Source organism: Hippoglossus hippoglossus, chromosome 9 (assembly GCF_009819705.1).
Source record: "Hippoglossus hippoglossus isolate fHipHip1 chromosome 9, fHipHip1.pri, whole genome shotgun sequence".
NCBI lineage: Eukaryota > Metazoa > Chordata > Actinopteri > Pleuronectiformes > Pleuronectidae > Hippoglossus > Hippoglossus hippoglossus.
The window spans coordinates 1,157,726-1,178,698 of NC_047159.1; the positions used below are offsets into that span (position 1 = coordinate 1,157,726).

The window sequence follows — 20,973 nt, forward strand, 5'->3', positions numbered from 1 at the left end:
ATTATTTATTTAATTCTAATTTAAATACAATAAACTAAAACATTTAAACTTTTACAATAAACAAAAATGAACGAGGACGAGTAAATAAATTCAATGTTTTTTTGTGTCTTTGTTCTTTAATAACTTTATTAAAACAGATAAATATAAAAACAAATATTAACGACACAACTCAGCAGATTTTATCATAAAATAATTTATTCCACATTAACAGTCGTCTCTGCTCTGATGATAAAAGATAATAAATTAAAGTTCACAGTGTTTCTAAGTCAGAGCTGAAGCTGCAGCGCCCCCTGCTGTCGGACAAACACTTTTCATCAACATCAACAAACAGGATGAAAAGAACAAACATAACCAACAGTTCACAACTTTCTCTAAAATCATTTAGTTCATGTTTCATGTTTGAGTCCAGGAACTGAGAATCAATCGGTTTGACATCGATGTGACAAAAGTACAAAACAAGTTTGTTTCAAAAACATCAACAAGACAAAAACACAGATTTGAATAGATTCACAGAATATGAATCAGAAACCGTTCAGATATTAATCCTCGAAGTTATTTGAATGTTTCTTGAATTAAAGTTGATTATTTTGATAATCCAGTAAATTTGACTCCACCTGATTTATCTCACGTTCACTTCACTCAATTTGTTTATAAATCAATATTTCAATTGTTTGGTCCATGAAATATAATAAAACTGAAAAAACATCTGTTTCAATTTTATATTTTGATCAAGAACATGAAAAACTATAAACGTCGATGAATGAGACGTTAGAACTTGAAGATTTCAGCATTTTCACTTCAAATAAACAACTCATTTGTAGTTTTTGTGGAACTCATGAAACTAAATGAATGTAGCAAATATTTATCAGCTGAATATTTCAATATTTCAGTTAAATAAACAAAATAAAGTGTAAAATGAAACATGAAGAGAAATGAAAACGCTGCATTTGAAAAATGTTTTAATTCTTAACGTGCCAAGAAAAAAAAAAAGGTTTTGATTTTATTTAACTGAAATGATTCAAAGAAAAAAAAAATGTAGTCTTAATTTTTAATTGTTTAATTCATTTATTTAAAGTTAACGTTTTGTTTCAATGCTCTCGAGTAGTTTGTTTTTTTATTTGCTTTTACATCCTTGAAAGAAACTTCAGTTATGAATGAATCAATCTGGAAACAGAGGGATGGATGAAATTCACTAATTAACATATTTCATCTCACTCGATTATTTTCTACACAAATGCTGAGAAATAGTTTCAATAACTTTCATAAATAGTTGTTTTTACGCTTGAGATTAAATAAGTTTCTTAGATTCATGTTTCTGTAACGATCTGTAACATCGAGGTGAAGAAGCTTGTAATAAAAACCTGTTGAAAAATGATCATGAGTTAAAACAGAATCACATTAAAACTCAAGTTTAAACAAATCATGTTTTATTTTAAATATGAAAAGAATTAAGAAAAGCAGTTAAAGAGAAACGGGTCGAAATATGTAAAATGTTGTTCTTATAACTGTCACATCCAGAATCTGTGAGAACCTGAAGCAGAATGATTTTACTTTCCCACTTTGGTGAATTCAACGTGTTTCTGTTTGTATCATGAGTTATTACAGATTTATTGTTTTATGAACGATAGAAACAAACTGAATTCATGTTTCCTTTAGGAGCTTCTGTGAGTTTCAGATAAACGAACATGTTTCCTGCTCGGATGTTGAATCTGACCGGAGACGTTCAGGGTTCTGCTGATTGGGCGGTTTGTTTACCTGCGCTCTCAGGTGACGCTGCCTCTGATTGGACGCCCCAGCGGCGGTCAGAGGTTCCCCCGCTCCCTCATGGCGTCCTGTATCTGTCTGTTGAGCTCCGTGATGATTCTGTCCTCGTGGGTGTAGACGCCCGTCCTCAGCAGAGTGTCCCTCTCCTCCAACAGGCGACTCAGGTGCTCGTCTGCGCTCTCGTTCAGGGCGGGGCCCGACAGGGAGGAGGCGGGGCCTAATCCGTCCTCCTGCTGCTTCAACCTGGAAACGACAATAATAATAAATAATGTGTCAATTATTAAAGTCTTGTTAAAACGATGGAAGCCTGTTCACGTCACTCTCAGAAACCACAAGACCTCCTCCTCCTCCTCCTCCTCCTCCTCCTCCTCCTCACCTGTTGATCTCGTTCCTGATGTCGTCCAGCTCCTGTCTGTCCTGTCGGATCACCTCCTTCTCCTCGGTTGCTAGGTAACGCTGCCTCATGGCCTCCAGCTCCGCCTGCTGCTTCTTCAGACGCGTCATGGCGTTTTCCTGCTCGCGCTGAACAAACAGGAAACATTTTAAATTCAAGAAACTTTAATCCCATTTCAAAAAGCAGCACAGCTTCGGATCAGGTCTCAGTTTTATCATCAGGCTCCAACTTTATGATTAGAAAAGTGTGAAAAGTGAAAAATCCTCAAACTGGAGAAACTGGAACAATTCAAACTGGACTTTATGGATGAAGGGTTAGGGTTATATATTATATTATAAGTTAATGGATTGACGCAGTTGAATCAGAACAGAATTTGTTTTTGTGTGAGATTGTTGACGACTTGTATCTTTGTTCAAATCCAACTGGCTGAAAAACATCTGAACACAAGCTCTGACCTCGTGTGAGCGTTCAGTCGCTGGCTCTTTTTTCTAATTACACAGACTGAGTGAAGCTCGGTGATAAATTTGTCTCGTTTCACATTTTCATAAAAACCTCCCTGAGAAAAATGCTCCAGCACGAGAAGAGAATTCACACGGAGACCAAGAGCAACAACGGGAACAGAAAGAAAACTTCATAAAAACGTCTGAAAGTCGTATTTCTCTCAGCTGCTCAGACCTCCTGCTCCAAAATCACCCATAATACCACACGGGGCTCGGCCCACTGGCTCCAGCTGCACGTTCATAAATCAAACAAAGCATATGATCAGAGAAACTAAATGATTCTCACAGTAAATTTAGTATAAATCAAAAGATTATGAATTAAAAGCTGCAGGTTAAAGAACCTGCTTCAACCAACCTGATGAGACGCCTGTTCTCCACATAAAGAGTCGCTGAGCGTCTTCATATGCTCGTTATATAGAGACAATAAATACTGATTAATACATGAACGTCAGGTTCTTATATATAAACTTTAATCTATAAGCAGCAGAGCGACATCATCAGCCTTAAAAAACTAAAGAAAACAGAGTGAGGCTGGAATCTGTCTGTGTTCTGATACAGAACAGAACGACCGGCTGATTCTGGATGAGAACATGTTCACATTACTGCGTTACAGAACACACACACACACACACACAGACACACACACAGACACAGACACACACACACACACACACAGACACACACACACACACACAGACACACGCACACACAGAGGAAAGCTTCTATTTTCACATGCCTGATTTCCGCACCTCGTAACAGAAAAAAAACAAGTGAAAACACACACAATCTCTCATGAACACATCAGTCATTCAGACACACACACACACACACACACAGACAGACACACACTGTGTTGACACAGGCTCTGCTCTCTGTGGACCATTAGCCGTCTGTATTTCAGGCCGTTTTAAGGCTAATTACAAGAAAAACAAACAGGCCAAACATTTTCTCTAGTGCCGGCTGCCAAGGACAATCTGAGGCCGAGTCCTGAAACAATTAGAGGACGAGGTGATACTGAGGCCTCGGCGGTGGCTGCGGCAGCGGAGGGGGGGGGGGGGGGGGGGGGGAGCTACAAAAAGTGATGTTTTACACTGATGAATCTCCCAGAAGCCTCGGCTGACACGTCACTGCAGCTGAGAACCGGCTCAGGATCTGCTTCAGTTGAAAAGATGCAAACACAACAAGAGTTTGTGTTTCTTCTTCTCGTCTCTTTGTAAAAACTGACCCGACACATTTAAAATACAAGGATCCATCAGATCTGTGTCGTCACGTTAGAAACCACATGGAGGAACGAGGTTGATCTTTTAATGAACCTGAGTTTGGACTCCCGTCTGAGCAGAGCCAACACAGAACTGGGTCATGTGACTGTTGATGGGTCTTCACGTGAACGTGGGTCAGGAGGAAGTCGTCCGATCGACCCGACCACTGGAAACACGTTCAGATAAACTCATGGTTATTTCGTTAACATGCCATCGAGCGTCCGGAGGGGCCGCGGAAACTTCTGCGCTTGTTTAAATATTTTTCAAAGGGTGGAAAAATAAATGACGATGTTCTTTTCAGCAGATCGCACCAGAAACCTGATCTGTGCTTCACGCCGCTCCGGCAGAGGAACAGAAAGATGACGAGCACCCTCATCCCTCCGTCGGAACTCCAAGTCAAACAACCGCACGGCGGTAAACTGTGGACAAGCTGTGAGCTGCGGAGGGACCGTCCCCCCCCGAGAGGACGTGCTCACGATGGACGGAGGTTTGAAACAGTCAGGGGCTGATTCCTGGGATGGATGACCAGCCAATGACTTCTCCTCCCCCGGGTTCCCCTCGTTCTTTCCTCCATTACTCGTCTCTCCTTTCAGAGGTCAGCAGCTCGGAGCAGCCGGGGGAGGACGGCTCAAACAAACACTTTGGTGCCGGGCTCACATGTGGACACACTTTTCTCAGCTCAGATGTAGTTTTCTGAGCAGCTCGCAGCCGGTGGGGGTTCGGGGGGGGTTTCTGATGCCGCCGTACGAGGGTTTTTGTGGATGTGATGGATAAAACATGAAGGGAAATGAGGCAGAGTGGGACTCGCATTAGAAACCAGAGAGAAACGAGTCTCCACAGCAGCTGAAATCACAGGAAATTATCAAAGTGGGTTTAAAAGGTCTGTTTTCTGTAAAGAGCCGACAGACACCTGAAGCTTCTCAAGTGGTTCTGCTCTGATGAAGGTCGGTCACCGATTCCAAAGTTCACACCAAGTTCAAATGACACAACTCGTTTGGATGAATTTTAAACTCTGCTGCTGCTTCGTCCACAAACACGGTTCAGGTTGTCAGTCCTCTGATGTGGAGTCAGGACGACGTCCATCACTCAACAGCTGGAACGAGGCGCTGATCTCAAATCAGCTGCATCACGATAGTTCGATTCTTATTTAACTCTTGACTCTTAAAGTGTGTCAATCAAAAATCCTTAGGATTAACACTGAAGAGGTTAAAGGTCCCGAGACATCTTCTACCTTTAAATAACTTACTGTTAAAATGAAGTTCTGTTGTAATAAAGTTATAATAAAATATTGTTACAGTAGATTAAAGTTCTGAAGTGCTACTGCTGAACACATTGAATCGAGCACAGTAACAATAAAGTGAAATAAAGTGAAATCCACTAACAAAGTAGATATTTTAGCTTCATGTTTGTACAGTGGGAGGAAGTGAAGCCCCGTCCTCCATCTTTATTTACAGTTCGTGGTCTGAACAGTCAAACTTCCACCGACTGATTCCTTCAATATGAAGTTTGTGTTGGAGACAGTTTCCCACTGAAGGGAAATGATTCGACTTTTCACATCTAATATTTACGTGAACTACATCTGTCGGTCTTTCCTGGTTTATCGATGTTGTTTTTCAGTCTCGTTGGACTAAAAACCATCGAATGAACGACCGTCTGGAACCTTGGAGAAAACACATTCATGTCAAGTGCAGCACTCGACCTCGGTGACCCCCCCTGTCTGGAACCAGCAGCCGTCATTACTGAGGCTCACTGACATTCCAGGAATGAGCAGTGGGAACCGTCAGCGTCTCCGCGGAGACCAGTTAAACTCAAATTCCCTCAGACGACACATTGCATCTGTTGTCTGACACAAAGTTTTATACAAACACACTCATCATCATCATCATGGTTTCAGTCTGAACCGACCCCGAGGGAACTGAGCCCGAAGCCTAGTGAACTGGTCCCAACACAAAGAATCAGCTGGGAATCAAACTCATCAATACTTTATCAAGAAACCTGAAGAGCACAAACGAGCAGAGAAGCTTTGCTCAACTTGTCATCGTGAGATCAGACAGAACCATAAAGTTTCTCTTCACTACAATGATCGACAGGTGGAGACTGGTCTGGACAGCGTTTCCCACAGAATTCATTCAATCAATGGCAGCAGCGAGGTGCATGTGCACGTGCACGAACGTCACTCTCACGTGCAACAGCTTCCAAGTGACAGGTTCACAGACTAAAGAGTGAAAGAGAAGTTCTCACGTGAGATACAACTGCAGCTGAAACTATGAGGCCTGTAACAACTTTATGGACGATGGACAAGTGAGCGTGTGGCGAATATCTGAACACAGATATATATACAAATTAGAAAAGGCCACCTCTAAATAATGAATGAGAAACACTGCTCAAGGTTTATATAATATAATATAATATATATATATATATTTTATATCTATGCCCGACCACACATCAGCTGAATTATTATCTGATTAGAAAAGTAGGAGTTTGTTTTGAGGCCCTTGTTGCTGTCGGCTTCTCAGATGTAACTTCTGTGATTCTTTCTAAAACCTTATGATCTTTTACTCGAGCTTTAAAAACCTGGTTTAGCTGCTGCTTTAATCTTTGTTCCAATATTTTTGCTCTGAAAAGACAAACCCAAGCTCCTTGTCCCAATATTTTGGATTTAAAAACTCTCTGATCTAATACCTCACCGCTGCCTGGATATTCATTCCTGCTCTGCCTCTGTGGCCCCCCCCCCCCCCCTCGCCTCCTGGGTTGAAAAGCACATTATTCCTCCGACAAGAATTTTTATGATCCGACTTGAGCTAAACAGCACGCCATGCGAAGCGCTGAGAGGAGAGAATGAATAGGCGAGGAGAGGCCGAGAAAAACCAAACAAGCCCCGGCTTTACAAACCGCCGAGGACCAAGACGGATGGTCGTGTAAACACAGGCCTGATGTTTTATAAAAAGCGAGAGTGTGACGTCTGCATGGTTAGCGCCTGGCTAGCTTGTTGCTCAACGCAATCCCAGGGATGATTAATAGGCGAGGGGTGACACTCAGCGCCAAACCCCCTTAGAGCCGCATAAATCACAACCGTGTTTTTCTTTACAATGATGTGGCACTTAGAGGGGGGGGGGGGAGGAGGGGTGAGGCAGAGGGAGAGGGAGAGATCAGGGGGAAAGAAAAGAAAGGATAAAAAGGAGGAAGTGACAGAGGAAATTAAATGAAATAACATAATATAATAGAGTGAGAGACAATTAAAGACAGAACGAGGGAGAGGAAGGAAATAAAAGAAGGAAGATGAGAGATGAAATGTAACAACGGAAAATAATGAGATCAAGAGAAAAGGAGGTAAGAAAGAGAGGAAGAGGAAAAGGATAAAAAATAAATGTCAAACAAGAAGTAAAGACAGAGATCGAGACTGAAGTAAAGGGAGAGAGAGGGGGGGGAGGGGGGGGGGGGGGGTGTCCGTCCTGTTTTCCAGCTGGTTAATGTCAGTAACAGTTATTAGTTTGTCAGATAAAGTCTGTGTGTGTGTTTACATTAGTCATAGTCCGACTAAAGCCCCACTTAGTGCCCTGCGTGTGTGTCTGTGTGTGTCTGTGTGTGTGTCTGTGTCTGCGTGTGTGTGTCTGTGAGTGTGTGAGTGTGTGTGTGTGTGTGTGTGTGTGTCTGTGAGGCTCTCACACATTTCATTGTCTACTTCACCTCAGATAAATATTTGGCTCTTATGTAAAAACACACCTCTGTCTTTTCTTTTTTACTCCTTCTCTCTCACACACACACACACACACACACACACACACACACACACACACACACACACACACACACACACACACACACACACACACACACACACACACACACACACACACACACACACACACCTCTTGTTATAATCTCGTGCAACCAAACTATCGTTGGTCAGAAAATCTCCGTGGTTAAATTCCCCATCTGAGCAGTTAGAGGTGGAACGGAGACGAGAGTCTAACGTGGTCAGTGTTTACTGGTCACCATTCAAACCATGAAGGAGTCTCCACTTCCTCCCACTATCCAAGATGAAGATATCTCTGATGCAGGCGCTGCCATCTTGTGCCAGAGTCGTCATTTAGAGTCTGTGCAGCGATGGGAGGTGGAAACGTGGGAGCATCAGACTTAGTGCTCGACCAATCGGGAGTCAGTCTCAGCTGTCAATCATATATGTTCTAAATAACTTAGGTTCACTGAGAGTTCGATTTGAAACAACGTTCACACTGAGTTGTGATAAATCAGACTCTATATAGAAGTTACTCTTCTTTATGGGTATTTTTACTTTTGATAACTTTGCACATCTTAATAATTTGAGTATGTCCTGTACGGCTCCTTCTTGCCTTCACACACACGTCAGACGCTGTGCTTGTGCTCTGTCGCTCCCACAGTCACGCTGTGATAATCAGCTGACTGATGGCGGCGGCGCTGAGCTCAGTTTCCTCCGCTCGCTCCGTGTCTTTAAACAGAGCTGCTAAATGTCCTAACACTGTCAGCTCGTCTCCAGCAGCAGATTAAAAACCTGCAGCGTCCCGACGCAGAAAAACTGTGATCATCTGCAGTGAAAAACGAGAACTGACGGGACAGACGAGCCTCAGATTCCACGGCCGCCGCGTCTGGATCTGGTTTGATTGTCGTCAGAGTCGTCTTGCTTCTGAACGTTTGGACTTTTGTTCATGTCTTCGTCATGTTTCTGTGCAGCGACGGCTCATGAACATTTGAACTGTGCATCAGTGATTCTCCCGCCAAAGGAGAAACATCCTCTGTGATGGAGTCAAGGAAACTCAGACATCAAACTTCCTTCTGTTTGTTTCTTTCCCTCTTTTCTTTGGGGTTTTTACGGCCGATAAACGAGAAACTTTGCACGAACACAGTATTGCCAGTGAAGACTCTGAATCAACAGTACCTGTTTGAACCGGGCCAGTTCTTTCAAGGCGCGACCCCACTGCTGCTTGTAGTGAAGCTTGGACTTGGTGGTGGACTCCAGCTTCCTCTCCAGTTCCACCTTAACACCACACAAAAAAGATTATTATTATTATTATTATTATTAATCAGTCAACATGTCCTGGTTAAAATAGGAAATTTTATATTGCGATCACAATTTTTCATCAGTAAAATAGTTTCTTCAACATTAAATGATTTAAAAGTACAAAGAACAATGTAAATAGGTTTAAGATAATTAAAAAATCACAAGTATTCATCATCTAAAAATACATTAGTGAATTTATAAATCAACAAATGAATGAAATTTAAAACTGTATTTGAAAATACGAAAAAAGAGAATTTAACAGATTATAATCAGACTAAGAAAGTTTCCTTCCTCGTTTCCACTTCTCAGCTGTTGTTCCTCCCGACTGAACAATCTTCTATCGATCTGTGTATGAATCATCCTGGTAGTAACGACAGGTGTCAATCACCTTCTCGAGCGTCAGCAGGTTGACGTCTGACTGGAGCCTGAACTCAGGCCTCATGTTCTGTTGTTCTCTGTAGAGCTGGGATTCTTTCTCCAGCTGTTTGTACCGAGCCTCCGCATCTGAAATCTGCTCAACACAAACAGACGAGTAGAAGAAGTTATTATTTGTGAATCGACTCTGAAACACAGAGCGGGTTGTGAGTCTCCTCCTCCTCCACCTGCTGCAGCAGCCGCCCTCTCTCCTCCTCCATCAGTCGCACTTTGTCTCGCTCCAGCGCCACCCGGTGGTCACAGTCCTGCTGCAGCCTCCGGCCGCTCTCCTGCAGCTCCCTCTGGGTCAGCTCGTGTTCCGCTCGCAGGTCCCTCTGCAGCCGCTGAGTCTGGACACACAGACAAGCTCAACGTATGAAACACTGTTGATTCGACAGGAAAACGCTCATGAGGATGCGTCCCGTCTCTTGTTCGACCGCTCTGCTGCAGAGTGAAACCATGAACTGAATAAAGATGAACACCGACCTGGAGTTCGGCCTCCGACAACTGTTTCTCTCTTTTCTCCAAATCACACAGAGTTTTCTGGAGCTGCTCCTCCAGCAGATTAAACTCCACCTCCTACAGACGGAGAGAGGAGACAGACGAGTAGAGTCATTACAGTCACTTCAGTCTGACGAGTGTCGGATGTTGACTTGAGGCGTCGACTCTCTTCACCTTCTTCTTGACCAGAGCTTCTCTCTCTCTGTCCCTCCTCCTCCACTCCTCTGCCAGCGCCTGCATGTGGCTCAGCTCCTTCTTCTTCAACTGAAAACATATATTAACACTTGTAATCACATTTAATGCAACAGAACATGAAAACATCAGCATGAAGGAGAAGAATCGTCAAACATCTGATTAACTTCAGTCACGTTTTGAGAGCTCAACGTAAAACTTTGTCTTTCAGAGTCAGAACAACATTTTCTATAAACTTGTTTCCTGTTGCAGAGAAGATGTGGTAAATAATGTTCATGTTTGTCGTGATGAGAACCTGTCAGTGTGATAACAGCTGTTTTTACCTGATCATCGAACAGATCCTCCTGCTCCTCCTTCCACAGCTCCAGCTCCAGGGCCGTGCGGTACTCCAGGGTGTCTCTGGGGGCCGTGGGGGCCGTGGGGGCCGTGGGGCCCTGCGGGGCGTTGGGCAGGCTGGGTGCTGCAGGGTGGGAGGGTGGTCGTGTCGGGGCTTCAATCTGAGAGAACAGAGTAAAAACCTCTGAACATGATGTAACAAACTTCTCATCTTACATTTAAGATAAAAAAATCCATAAAGAGATTTTGAAAACTGCTGATGTAAGAAAAACCCACGGGAACGATAAGCTGTTCCACTCCAGACCAGCAAGTGGCGATAAAACAGACAATAGACTATAAAACTGTGATGATGCCATTGAGGGCGTCAAAGTGACCGTACACAAGGAAATGAAAATGTTATTTCTGGAGCTCAACTGGACGATAAAAACAACAAACGAAAACAAAGATGGACGACACTGTTGACGCTGCTGACCCCTGCAGGTAACTCTGGGTAATAATTAGACCTCAGTTGATTTCACGTGGACATTCACACACGGCTGTGTCACCTGAGAGGAGTCGGACACGATGACCTCTCTGGCTTTGACCAGTCCCAGGTCTTCAAGAGTCGCCAGGTAGCTCAACTCTGCCACTTTCTCCGAGGGCCTGAGGGGGGGGGGACACAGAAGTTAAACAGACGAGAACCACCACATTACGGTCAGTGTAGTGTGGTTTGTTACCGGTGTGTTTTCACCACAGGGACTCGGTCCTGGTGAGTTTGTCTCCAGCTCTGATCTCCAGTCGTCGTCTGGAGTCTGCTCCTGTCAGAGCTCAGCAGGTGGGACAGCTGGACGGAGGCTTGTCCAATCAGCTGGTCTCTGCTGGACGGGTCCTTGTGCCAAAGCTCCACCACCAGAGGAACTCTGCAGAACACACACACACAGACACAGACACACACACACTGAACCAGACTGCAGGACACACATCAACAACATAGCCCTGTAGCACCACCTGCTGGTCAAAAAGTAACATGGCAAACAGTGAGGAGCTTTTCTCTCAGGGGTTGAAGGTCCAGTGACAGATTTAGGTGAAAGGATCTATTGCCAGAAACTGAATATAAAATAATCTAAGTGATATTTTCGCTCATGTGTAATCATCTAAATTGGATGAATCATATTTTTCTTTACCCTAGAATGGGCCTTTATGTATAAATACTTTATATTGAAATACTTTATATGTACATCAGGTGCAGCTCCTCTCTACGGAGGCAGCCATGTTTTTACCCCCCCCCCCTCCTCATCATTGTCCACAGTTCATACTCTGGGTACGTTGAGGTAAACCTGTTCCTACCTGAGAAACGTGTCCTCCAGCTGCTGCGGTAACGCAGCAAAGTCGAAGGCGCAGTAAGACTGAGGCAGCGACACCTCCATGTTCCTCTGCAGCTCCACAGGGGGGCTGGTCATTATGGGAGCTGCGCTGCCGAAGAACTGATACGAGTATCTGAAATAAAACAAAACAATCATCACACGACAACGTGACAGACGTCTACTATCTGTGGTGTGTTACTGGGACTTCAACCTGTAAAATGACCAGTGACGTCTCATCACAGACTCTGTCTGAAGGGCTTTTGTGGACTAAGATGGTTTTTCCCTTTTTTTATTAGTTTTGATAATAAAACACTTTAAATCCTCCTCAGACATAAAGACAGCTCGTGAGGTTTCACCTGAGCGTAGCAGCGATGGGGTGAATGAGGCTGAGGCCTCTCAGGCTTTGCAGGTCCAGGGAGAAGCAGTAGTGATGGGCGGAGGAGGGGATGGACACTTTGGGAGCAGAAACGCTGACAGACGAGGCTCCGCCCTCGGCTGTGGCTTCGGTCCGACTCTGCAGCTGCACGGGAACATCTGCATCTGCAGCTGGACACGGGAACAAGCACAATGTCAACAGGTTGAACCGGGTGGGACCTGACGTCTTGTATGTCAAATGGAATGGTGTGTTGAGCTTCACCGGTCGCTCTCGTCTGTTCTCTGCCTCGTTGAAGCTCCACCAGCAGACTCTCCGCCTCGCTCTCTGTATGGGAGGAAGCAGGAGGAAGAGGAGGGCCGGGGGGAGGAGAGTCGGGAGGTTTTCTGACTGGAGAGGAGCTTCGAGGTCTCTGTTCAACAGGAGGAACTGAGGGAGGAGGGATGAACTTTGTCCGAGCTCCACTTCCTTCTTTATTTCCTAAAGTCTGGAGGAAGCACAGAAAAAACTGTTCAGTATTGTTTTTGTACCAAACGTGTGATTTTAATGTAAAGCTGCAAAAAAACGGGGAAAAAAGACATAAAAAACTGAAACCAGAGGTTGACGATGCAGAAACTTTGTACCTGTGGTGTCGCCTCCTCTCTCCTCAGAGTAACGGCCACGCCCACGGTCGGCTGCAGGTCGGCAGGAAGTGCAGGCAGTGTCTCTTTGATGCGTTTCGGAGGTTTGAGCACAAACGCTCCCTCCATCGTCGCTCCCTTGTTCTCCAGGTCCACAGAAACTGCAGCCAGAGCTGAGAGAGACACGTCGGTGCTGCCCAGAGAGTGATTCCCACAGCACAGGTGGATCTGAGGAGGGACGAGGACATGATGAGACATGATGAGACATGATGCGTGACCGGTAACATGTGGTGAGGAGTCATCTGTCAGACACTTTGTCTCTCACCTGTAAACTGGGCTGCTGGGACAGGAAGGTCTGAAGGACCTGTTTGCTGCTGCGGATGCGCACTGAGGCGCGCTCCGGCTCGAAGTCGGGGCTCAGCAGGTTGTGGAACGGCTCGCTGGTGATGTCGTTGCCCAGTAAAGAGTAGTAGAAGAAGAACTCTGACCCCCCTGCTGAAAGTTTCATCGTGCTGGGGATCAACTACAGGGAACAACACAGCTGTCACTTGAAGACGGTGGTTTATTATTAATTCATATTTAAAGTTTTATGTTTTAAACTAAATGTAAATCAGCTTTTCTCAGGTGAAAGTGAAATTATTACAAATGTCTGTTACAGTTTTCCTGTGATCGCTTCAGAAAGATTTGTGTCTGATCAAAAGTCAAAATCTGATACAAATTTGAGAAGCTTCAGGCAGAAAATATTTCTAATTAAAACGTATTATTATTAGATTAATATTTTGATTTAACACAACTGCCATTGATCAACTGCGTATTGATCAACCTAAAGTTTTAACTCTGTGTTTACCTGTTCCAGTTTAGTGGCGAAGGCCACGGTGACGGACAGGACGAACATGTCGCTGCAGTGACCTGCGGGTCCGACCTGGTGGAAACCCTGGTCTGAGATCAGCTCAGCCTCCAGTTTGTCTGGAAGCAGCTCAGCTGCTGCAGGAGAACCTGGAGCAGAACGAGTGGGAGGAGACAACATCTCATAAAACATTGATCGAAAACTTTTCACCAAGATCGATGAATTATTTTTTGGAAAATTCTGAAGACGTCAAAAAGATCCTCCTGGGCCAAACATTCCACAAAGTGTTGTGTTAATCTGTCCAGAAGTTTTTGTGTAATGCTGCTAAATATCAGACAACTGCCGAAATAACTAATATATTATACATGAGTAACGTACAAGAGAAAACAAAAACTCAAACTGATGCAAACAGCAGAATTAACAGTAATGACCTTGTCGGGGCGGGGCCTTCCTGGCTTTGAACCTATCAGGAGACGGCTCTGAGGACTTGGCGTCGTGCTCCAGCAGCACGGCGAGGAGGAGCGCTGGCCTCTGCTTGGCGTATTTACTGGACAGCAGTGGATACCAGCGAGGCTCCTGAGACACAAACACAGACTCATCGTATGTCACATGGCAGCAGGACGACCTCCTGAGACAGACGGAGGAGGAGACATTCACCTGTTTGACCTCCTGAACCGAGCGCAGGTCCAGGACGATGTAGCCGACGCCCTCTCTTGTCTTGCTGACGGAGTCGACAGTGAAACACTGAAGCTTGATGGGAGTTTTCTGAAGTCTGTGGGAACATCACAACGTTACACTGTGTCTTCATGAAGTATGTCAGTTTGTAATGTTGTTACAGTAACGTGCGGTCGGTGCGGACCTGTGTTGGTGCAGCGTCCTGCGGTCCAGCTCCCACGCCAGCTCGGTGCTGAACTGCGGCTTCTCCCTGTGCTCCACCGGGTCTGTGGCGAGCTGCTCTCCATCAAAGCTCGCCTGAACCACGAGGCTAAGACGAGGAGTCTTCGGGAAGTGACGACCTGAAGACAAGAGAGACACCATCAGTCTGAATCACCCCCCCCCCCCACAGACCGGTTAGTAAATCACCATCACTCAGTAAAACCTCCTGTTTCTCTTTGTGAGGATCAGGATCTGTTTGTTTACATGTTTACAATCCACCTAGACAGCTGTCATCACGAGTGTTTACACTGTAAATGAACTGTTGGTCCTTTCTGTCCACGTGTGAAGAGGGATCCCTCCCTGTGTATGTTGTGTGTTGGTTGTGTGGTGGTTGTGTTGTGTTGTTTCTCACCTTCCAGAATAGACACAACAATCAGAAGTTGTTCAGTCTTAGTCGCCATGACGTCATCAGGAATCGCCTGATGATATAAACATTCAAGAGTTTGAATTAAACTTGAATTTAATCCCGAAGTGATTTAAAGAAACTGATCGAGACAAACTGAGACTGAAAGAAACACGAAGAAGCGACCAGAAGATCCAGAAACGTTAATAAACACAGAGAAACATTAATACACATTAAAAGCGAAGTGTCTCTGACCGTTGACGCAAACTGCCGCTTTGTTGTTGAGCTTTGGCGCCACCCATTTTGTTTTCAAAGCGGAAGTGATGAGAGTGACGGTGACGTGTTGAGCGCCCTCTGCAGGTTGGAGGAACGACTTCAATAATACCGATGATACTGACTACTGTGATTTCTACTTCATCCACTGCTGCTGCTGCTAATACTAGTACTACTAATACTACTAATACTACTAATACTAATACTAGTACTACTACTACTAATAATAATAATAATACTAATACTAGTACTACTACTAGTAGTCATACTACTACAACAACAACTACTACTACAGCTGCTGCTAAATAATAATAATTGGAAGAAGAAATTGTACTTCTCATACTATTACACCACTATTGTGATAATCATACCAATATCACTACTAACAACTGATAATAATGATAAATGAATATGACGAAATAAAAAAATTGCCGTACTAATAGTATTAGTATTATTAGTAGTATTGTACTTGTTGCTGTAATTTAAGTATTGTTACTGTGAAATGTGTTTTATTTGCATCATTTTCAATAGTTAATGAGAGTATAAAATATTAAAATATATACGCAAAATCAGAAAAATATTCAAGAAAAGACAGAGAAAACTCTAAACTATCATTGTGTGTAAATAAATGTGTGTTTGACCCCTGTAAGGGTTGAAAAGTATTAAGTAGGTAATGAAGTTATACACAGATGTACATTCATCACATTCATCAAATATGGTATTAAACATATTCAAATTAAAAACAGAGCTGAGACTAATAATATACATAAGAATTATCTACGTTAATAAAGCGCAGGGCCACCTCAGAGAAATAAAACAGCACAGACCAAAGAATATATATAAACATCCTTTAATCATGATTGCCAAACATATGAATTAAGGCATATACAGTATAAAAAGCAACAGCAGGTTTGATATTCATACGATTTGAGTGTGTTATTAAATGGATACACCAGGTGGGATGAACTGAACTTACCAAGCAGCCTGTATAAGACAACACTGTGTCTCCGTGACAGCATTTTGTAAACAGAGTTCATAGCACTATATTCAAGTAATAGAATGATCACTGATACTATGCAGGTAAGGTGTTGTGTAAGTGAGGCAGAGCTGCTGATAGACACAGTTTATTGTGATAGCCATGACGACTATAAGAGAATTCACTGTATGTGTCCTTCTGCTGCATTTCACAACATCTGGACGTGACTGTAAAGTTGTGAGGTTGTAGCTTCCACATGATGTGAAGGCAGCATCAGGACGTAGAGTTAATGCAACACTGGACTGTGTCTCTGGGTTCGTGTTGGCGGCTGCACGGTGGTTGTGCAGAAATAAACGCCACGCTTCACCGAGATGCCATATGTCAATGAAAGGTAGGGGGCAGTGTAGGGGGAGGATGGCAGAAGAAAAGCTAAAGGACCAAGTCTGCGATTAGAAGCATTTTGTACGATGTGTCATTAACGCTGCGAAGTGAAGAATATGTTTGTCCAAATATCTGGCGACAGATCAGCACCATTTGAGACATCGACAATAAGTGTCTGTCGCCAACTCTCTGTTGCCCCCTAGAGGCATCCTCCAGTAACACGTCCAGCACAGAGACAAAGATCTCATTGGGTCTCCAGTGGTTCGGTGGAGCACAGCACCAGATCTCAGAGAGTGGGTCAAATAAACAATTGTTGTGTCTATCAGAGGCTCTGCACTGAGCTAGTTAGCTTGTAGAGGGCATTGGAGCAGAGGCAGGGCAAAGGATTGTGGGAATTCGGAGAAGACGGCAACTCCACCGGGATCACTGACGGTCAAAAAGTAGCCATTTTAATTTAAACACATTTCAGTTTCTGTTTTTCATCACGTTCTCCAGCTGGTTTTTTATCTTTTAATCAAGAGAAGTAGTTTGTTCTATTTGGTTTTGTTATTTAAAACAGATGTTCTGAAGGAAACACTTGATCAAGCAGAAAGCAACCAATTTAGAAAGTTACATTTGAATTAAAAACTAAATTGATTTATAATGTTCTCAAACTTCTTTTAAATATGAAAATGCTTTTATCACAATGGACCTCGTTCACACCTTGTCGGGTTCAGACACCTTCAGACTTTTCAGTTTAGTCTGAACCAAAACATCCGGTGTGACAGCTGACGTCAGACGCCGTCGACAAACCAATCACGACAGGCGTACGTTCGTCAGACGACATTTTCTTTAGTCCCTAAATTACAACGAACCAGATCAAAATGGAAACAAACACATGAAGTTTTGGTTTCCTGTTCCTGAAAACACGACAGAAACTAACTCTGTCAATGAAAGTCAACCAGTGAAATCGTTCCCACATGCAAGCTGCAGGTGCAGTGAAGCTCCCTGACGGAGCCGGCTGCTTCCTGTGCTCCGCCCTGCTGCTCCCCTGCATGGCTGATGGAGATCAACATAGAGTACGATAAAGCATGATAGTGCTCTGCATGAATCTGTACACAATATTTACACCGCTGGGTTCCTACATGGCACTGGGCAGGTCCGATGTGAAGTTTACTCTCACATAAAGACAATACAATCAACATGGTTACGCTCAAGTACAGGTTAGTAATACAAATGTAGCGTCAGCACTATGGAGGGAGGAGGACCACTTCAATATCATCATGAGAATAATAAGGAGAATAATAGACTTTTTAGCTTCCTACTGCTGTTTCCCAATAGAAGTTTTAAAAAACCATCAACACTATTGGGATAAATGAAGTCATCATCATTACATTCAGTCATATCATCGTCATAATACACTACGATAAATGTGCATTTTATAAAGAGCTGCGTGCGCTGCGCTCTGGGATGTTTAGTTTCGTCTGCGCCACCTGCATCGGTCAAAACTCTGCAAAACTGAAGCTTGAAAAGTTTGTGATTCAGGATTTATACAGGAAGTTCAACAAGGTCCACATCCTGTCCGTCCCTCAGTCCGTCCCTCAGGCCGCCCGTCTGCTCCTGGGAGACGTGTTATAAAACAGGTGGTTGTCATCAGTAAGAAATGAAAGAGGTTATTTTCTTGTTCTCTGCCTCTCAGCGAGGCGAAGCTTATTCAACACCATGGAATTGATGTCTGATAAATCTGCCGTTCCTCATGTGAGACGTGGTCACATGGTCCTACTTCTTCCCTTCGGCCTCTGTGGAGACAAGAGGACAAATCTGAACACAAAGCAAATCCTGCAGAGGAGACAACATCATTGTCACTCATGTGTCCGGATCACAGGCTGAAAATAAAGTGTCCTCAGCTTCTTCCATTGAACGAAGCTAACTGGAGCTTCAGAGTCTGTGGTGAAGTGATGACGGAGTGGACCCGACGCATCGAGGCCGAAACACGAGCTCGACCAATCACAAGGAAAGTCCTGAACCTCCTCCATGTTAGCTCGACACCTCGGCTACTGCACAGACTGTGACTCCATGTGATGTCATCACCACAAGATGGCATGCGTTCGTGTCAGAGGATTTTTGCTTCATTTCTGTGGAGATGTGTCAAACATCTTTATTTAAGGTCTATGACTCATCATGGAGTCTTGTCATCATAAGATTAACCCTAACCCACCCTAATGTTAAAGAAAGAGAAAATAGATTTGTTATTTAATCATGAGGAGATAATTCCTTCTTCAGCTATCAGGAGGGAGAAGTTAGAGAACAACCAGTTTCCTGTTGATATCTTCATTCCTCTTCTGTTCTGTGTTCCCACCGTCGGCATCACTCCTGTTAATCTCCTCTGTTTCACACCAATTACCATTTATAGATAAGTCTGTGCACCGGTATGTTAATCATCACATTATGCCTGTTTAAGTGCCTGGCAGGTACCCTCCGCATTATTTCACACCTCCAAACAAAGGCAGTGATATATCGCCTATGAAAATATATGGAAAACACTGCAGAGTGAATAATGTCCTACAGGAGGATAATTCCAGCAACAAGGCGGCGGCGACGCGGAGCCAAATAAGCGTCGAGCTGTTCGTCCCTGGGGGGGGGGGGGGGGGGGGGGGGGGTTCAGATATTAGATCTATTGACCCAGCAGCTGTGAGAAGATGAGACAGTTCTCTGGCTCATTTTTTTTTCAACAGTCGGTTCACTTCATAAGACAAACAGTGAACGGTTACTCCTCGAGTTCGGGTCAAAGCTGAGATCACACCAGAGAAGGAGAAGCTGGAACAGACACACAACGAGGTGAAGAACCTCAACTTAGTGTTTTGTGTTTGTGTCACAGGCTGAACGTTCGCTGCTGTGTGCGTTTTATCTGAACTCGCTGTTGAAACTGACATTTTGAAAATGCCGTTGTTTAATGAGCGTTCCTGCTCAATTTAACCAGTGACAGCAGCATCAGTTTGAATTTAGCTCAGTGGGACAATGAGGATTAAATGAAGTCGTGTAAAACAGAACAATATTTAACCTCTAAATGATAAATGTAACTCATCATTACATCTGGTGGATGATATCATGTCATTTCATGTTACTGCTCGTAAAGGAAACTCATCGATACGCTGTCGTCCCTCTAAATCCTCATCGGTGAAACAAACGCTGGTGTCACAAGAAGAAAAACGCCACATGAACAGCTTTCAAAGATTCAACCGTCGTCTCCAGCAGTGAGAGGATCAGACGATCTGTGGAAATGTGGCCCAACGAATCGGAGACTGAACATTTACTTTGAGCGATGTAATAATATTGAAGACGACAGCGTTTGGATCTGAGATATTTTCATTGACAGTCGATGTTTAACACACAAACAAAGAGTCAAGTGTAAACTTTACAAACTGCACTTTTCATATCATTTCCACATCTTCTCTTCAAACAGAAACAAGTCGACTGCTTGAAGAGAAGATGGGAGTTTGAAAGCAACCTCCTAAGTCAACAAGTACTAAAGTGGAAATCGGTGTTTGTGCAGAGTAAAGATGAAGCTGGGTCCTAAAGCTTTGTTTCAGGGTCAAGATACAACGGTGTCTTCAGTGGCTGCTGAACAGTTATTGTTGAGCTCTACAACGTGTTGAACGTACCAGTAGAGGAGTGTCCTGCCACCTGCTGACTGGAGACCAGCGACCTGGAGCTCAACCCTGCAACACAAAAGAAGATGGAATCATATCCTGAACAGAACAGATCAACTGAATCACACGTTCATCAGGATGAGACTGAAGCTGTTTATCTCCCAAGAGAACCAGACCTGTTCACACCGGAGGTTCTGGTCCAGACTGAACTGAAGGTCTGAACCAAACCAGGTGTGAACGAGTCCGGAGTCTCTTTCTGTGCAAAGCATCTGAAGATCCGTTTCCCTGCAGCAGCAGCTGATGATGAACCTGGTTCAGACTTTTATTCTTCTACCCTGTTTGTGTCTCTTTTTACTTTATGTTTAATACTTTTTAAGCTGACGCACATTAATGTCTCTCCTTCTGGTTTAAACCAGCAGTGTGTGGCTCCACCCTGCAGTCGTACCTTGGTAGATGTCGTACTGCCCTGACATCAGGTTGTAGCTCATACCCAAGTGTGTGTGGTGGTGTGTGTGGAGGTGTCGGGCGAACGACACGTGGTTCCTCTCTCTCTCCGTCTCTCTCTCTCCCTCCGGGGAACCCTTCTCTCCAGGCTGTGGAAACACACACACACACACACACACAGACACACACACACAAGACACACACCACACACACACACACACACCTCTTGTCGGTCACATTAACAGGATATTAAGTTTACTGGACTTTGAAGACGCTGAATAAACGAAGCAGCCGTGTTTCTGTGTTTTGACGTAGCTGCAGAACTCTAATAAAAGCTGAGCAGCGACTGACATCCTCCTCCCTCCTCAACTTTATTACCAGAACTTAATTACATGTTTCCACTTAGA

General features: G+C 44.0%; 2 protein-coding genes across 5 annotated transcripts in view; both read right to left on the minus strand.

The window, feature by feature from the left end:
* Positions 1–1,727: 1,727 nt before the first annotated feature.
* Positions 1,728–15,230, minus strand: LOC117768445 (centrosomal protein of 120 kDa). 2 transcript variants are annotated; one of them, XM_034596790.1, is made up of 21 exons: positions 15,119–15,230; positions 14,873–14,939; positions 14,444–14,600; positions 14,242–14,356; positions 14,016–14,160; positions 13,585–13,733; positions 13,063–13,260; positions 12,741–12,965; positions 12,382–12,604; positions 12,101–12,290; positions 11,728–11,877; positions 11,118–11,300; positions 10,947–11,043; positions 10,389–10,562; positions 10,048–10,137; positions 9,859–9,951; positions 9,561–9,722; positions 9,347–9,469; positions 8,836–8,934; positions 2,141–2,286; positions 1,728–2,007 (listed from the first exon to the last, which is right to left on the minus strand). In XM_034596790.1, the coding sequence occupies exons 2-21, from the start codon at positions 14,919–14,921 to the stop codon at positions 1,803–1,805; spliced, it is 2,973 nt and encodes a 990-aa protein (XP_034452681.1). In that variant the 5' UTR covers positions 14,922–14,939; positions 15,119–15,230; the 3' UTR covers positions 1,728–1,802. The 2 variants fall into 2 exon arrangements, with proteins under 2 accessions (XP_034452681.1, XP_034452682.1); XM_034596791.1 differs by having other exon boundaries at positions 12,101–12,284; positions 15,119–15,189.
* Positions 15,231–15,970: 740 nt separating this feature from the next.
* Positions 15,971–20,973, minus strand: part of znf608 (zinc finger protein 608) — a 36,342-nt gene continuing 31,339 nt past the window's right edge. For all 3 annotated transcript variants that reach the window (XM_034596784.1, XM_034596783.1, XM_034596786.1), the window contains 5 exons: positions 20,568–20,715; positions 20,135–20,191; positions 17,318–18,271; positions 16,473–17,146; positions 15,971–16,313 (listed from right to left, as the gene is read on the minus strand). In XM_034596784.1, the coding sequence (XP_034452675.1) occupies position 18,271; positions 20,135–20,191; positions 20,568–20,715 (206 nt within the window). In that variant the 3' untranslated portion in view covers positions 15,971–16,313; positions 16,473–17,146; positions 17,318–18,270. The remainder of the gene's footprint in view (positions 16,314–16,472; positions 17,147–17,317; positions 18,272–20,134; positions 20,192–20,567; positions 20,716–20,973) is intronic.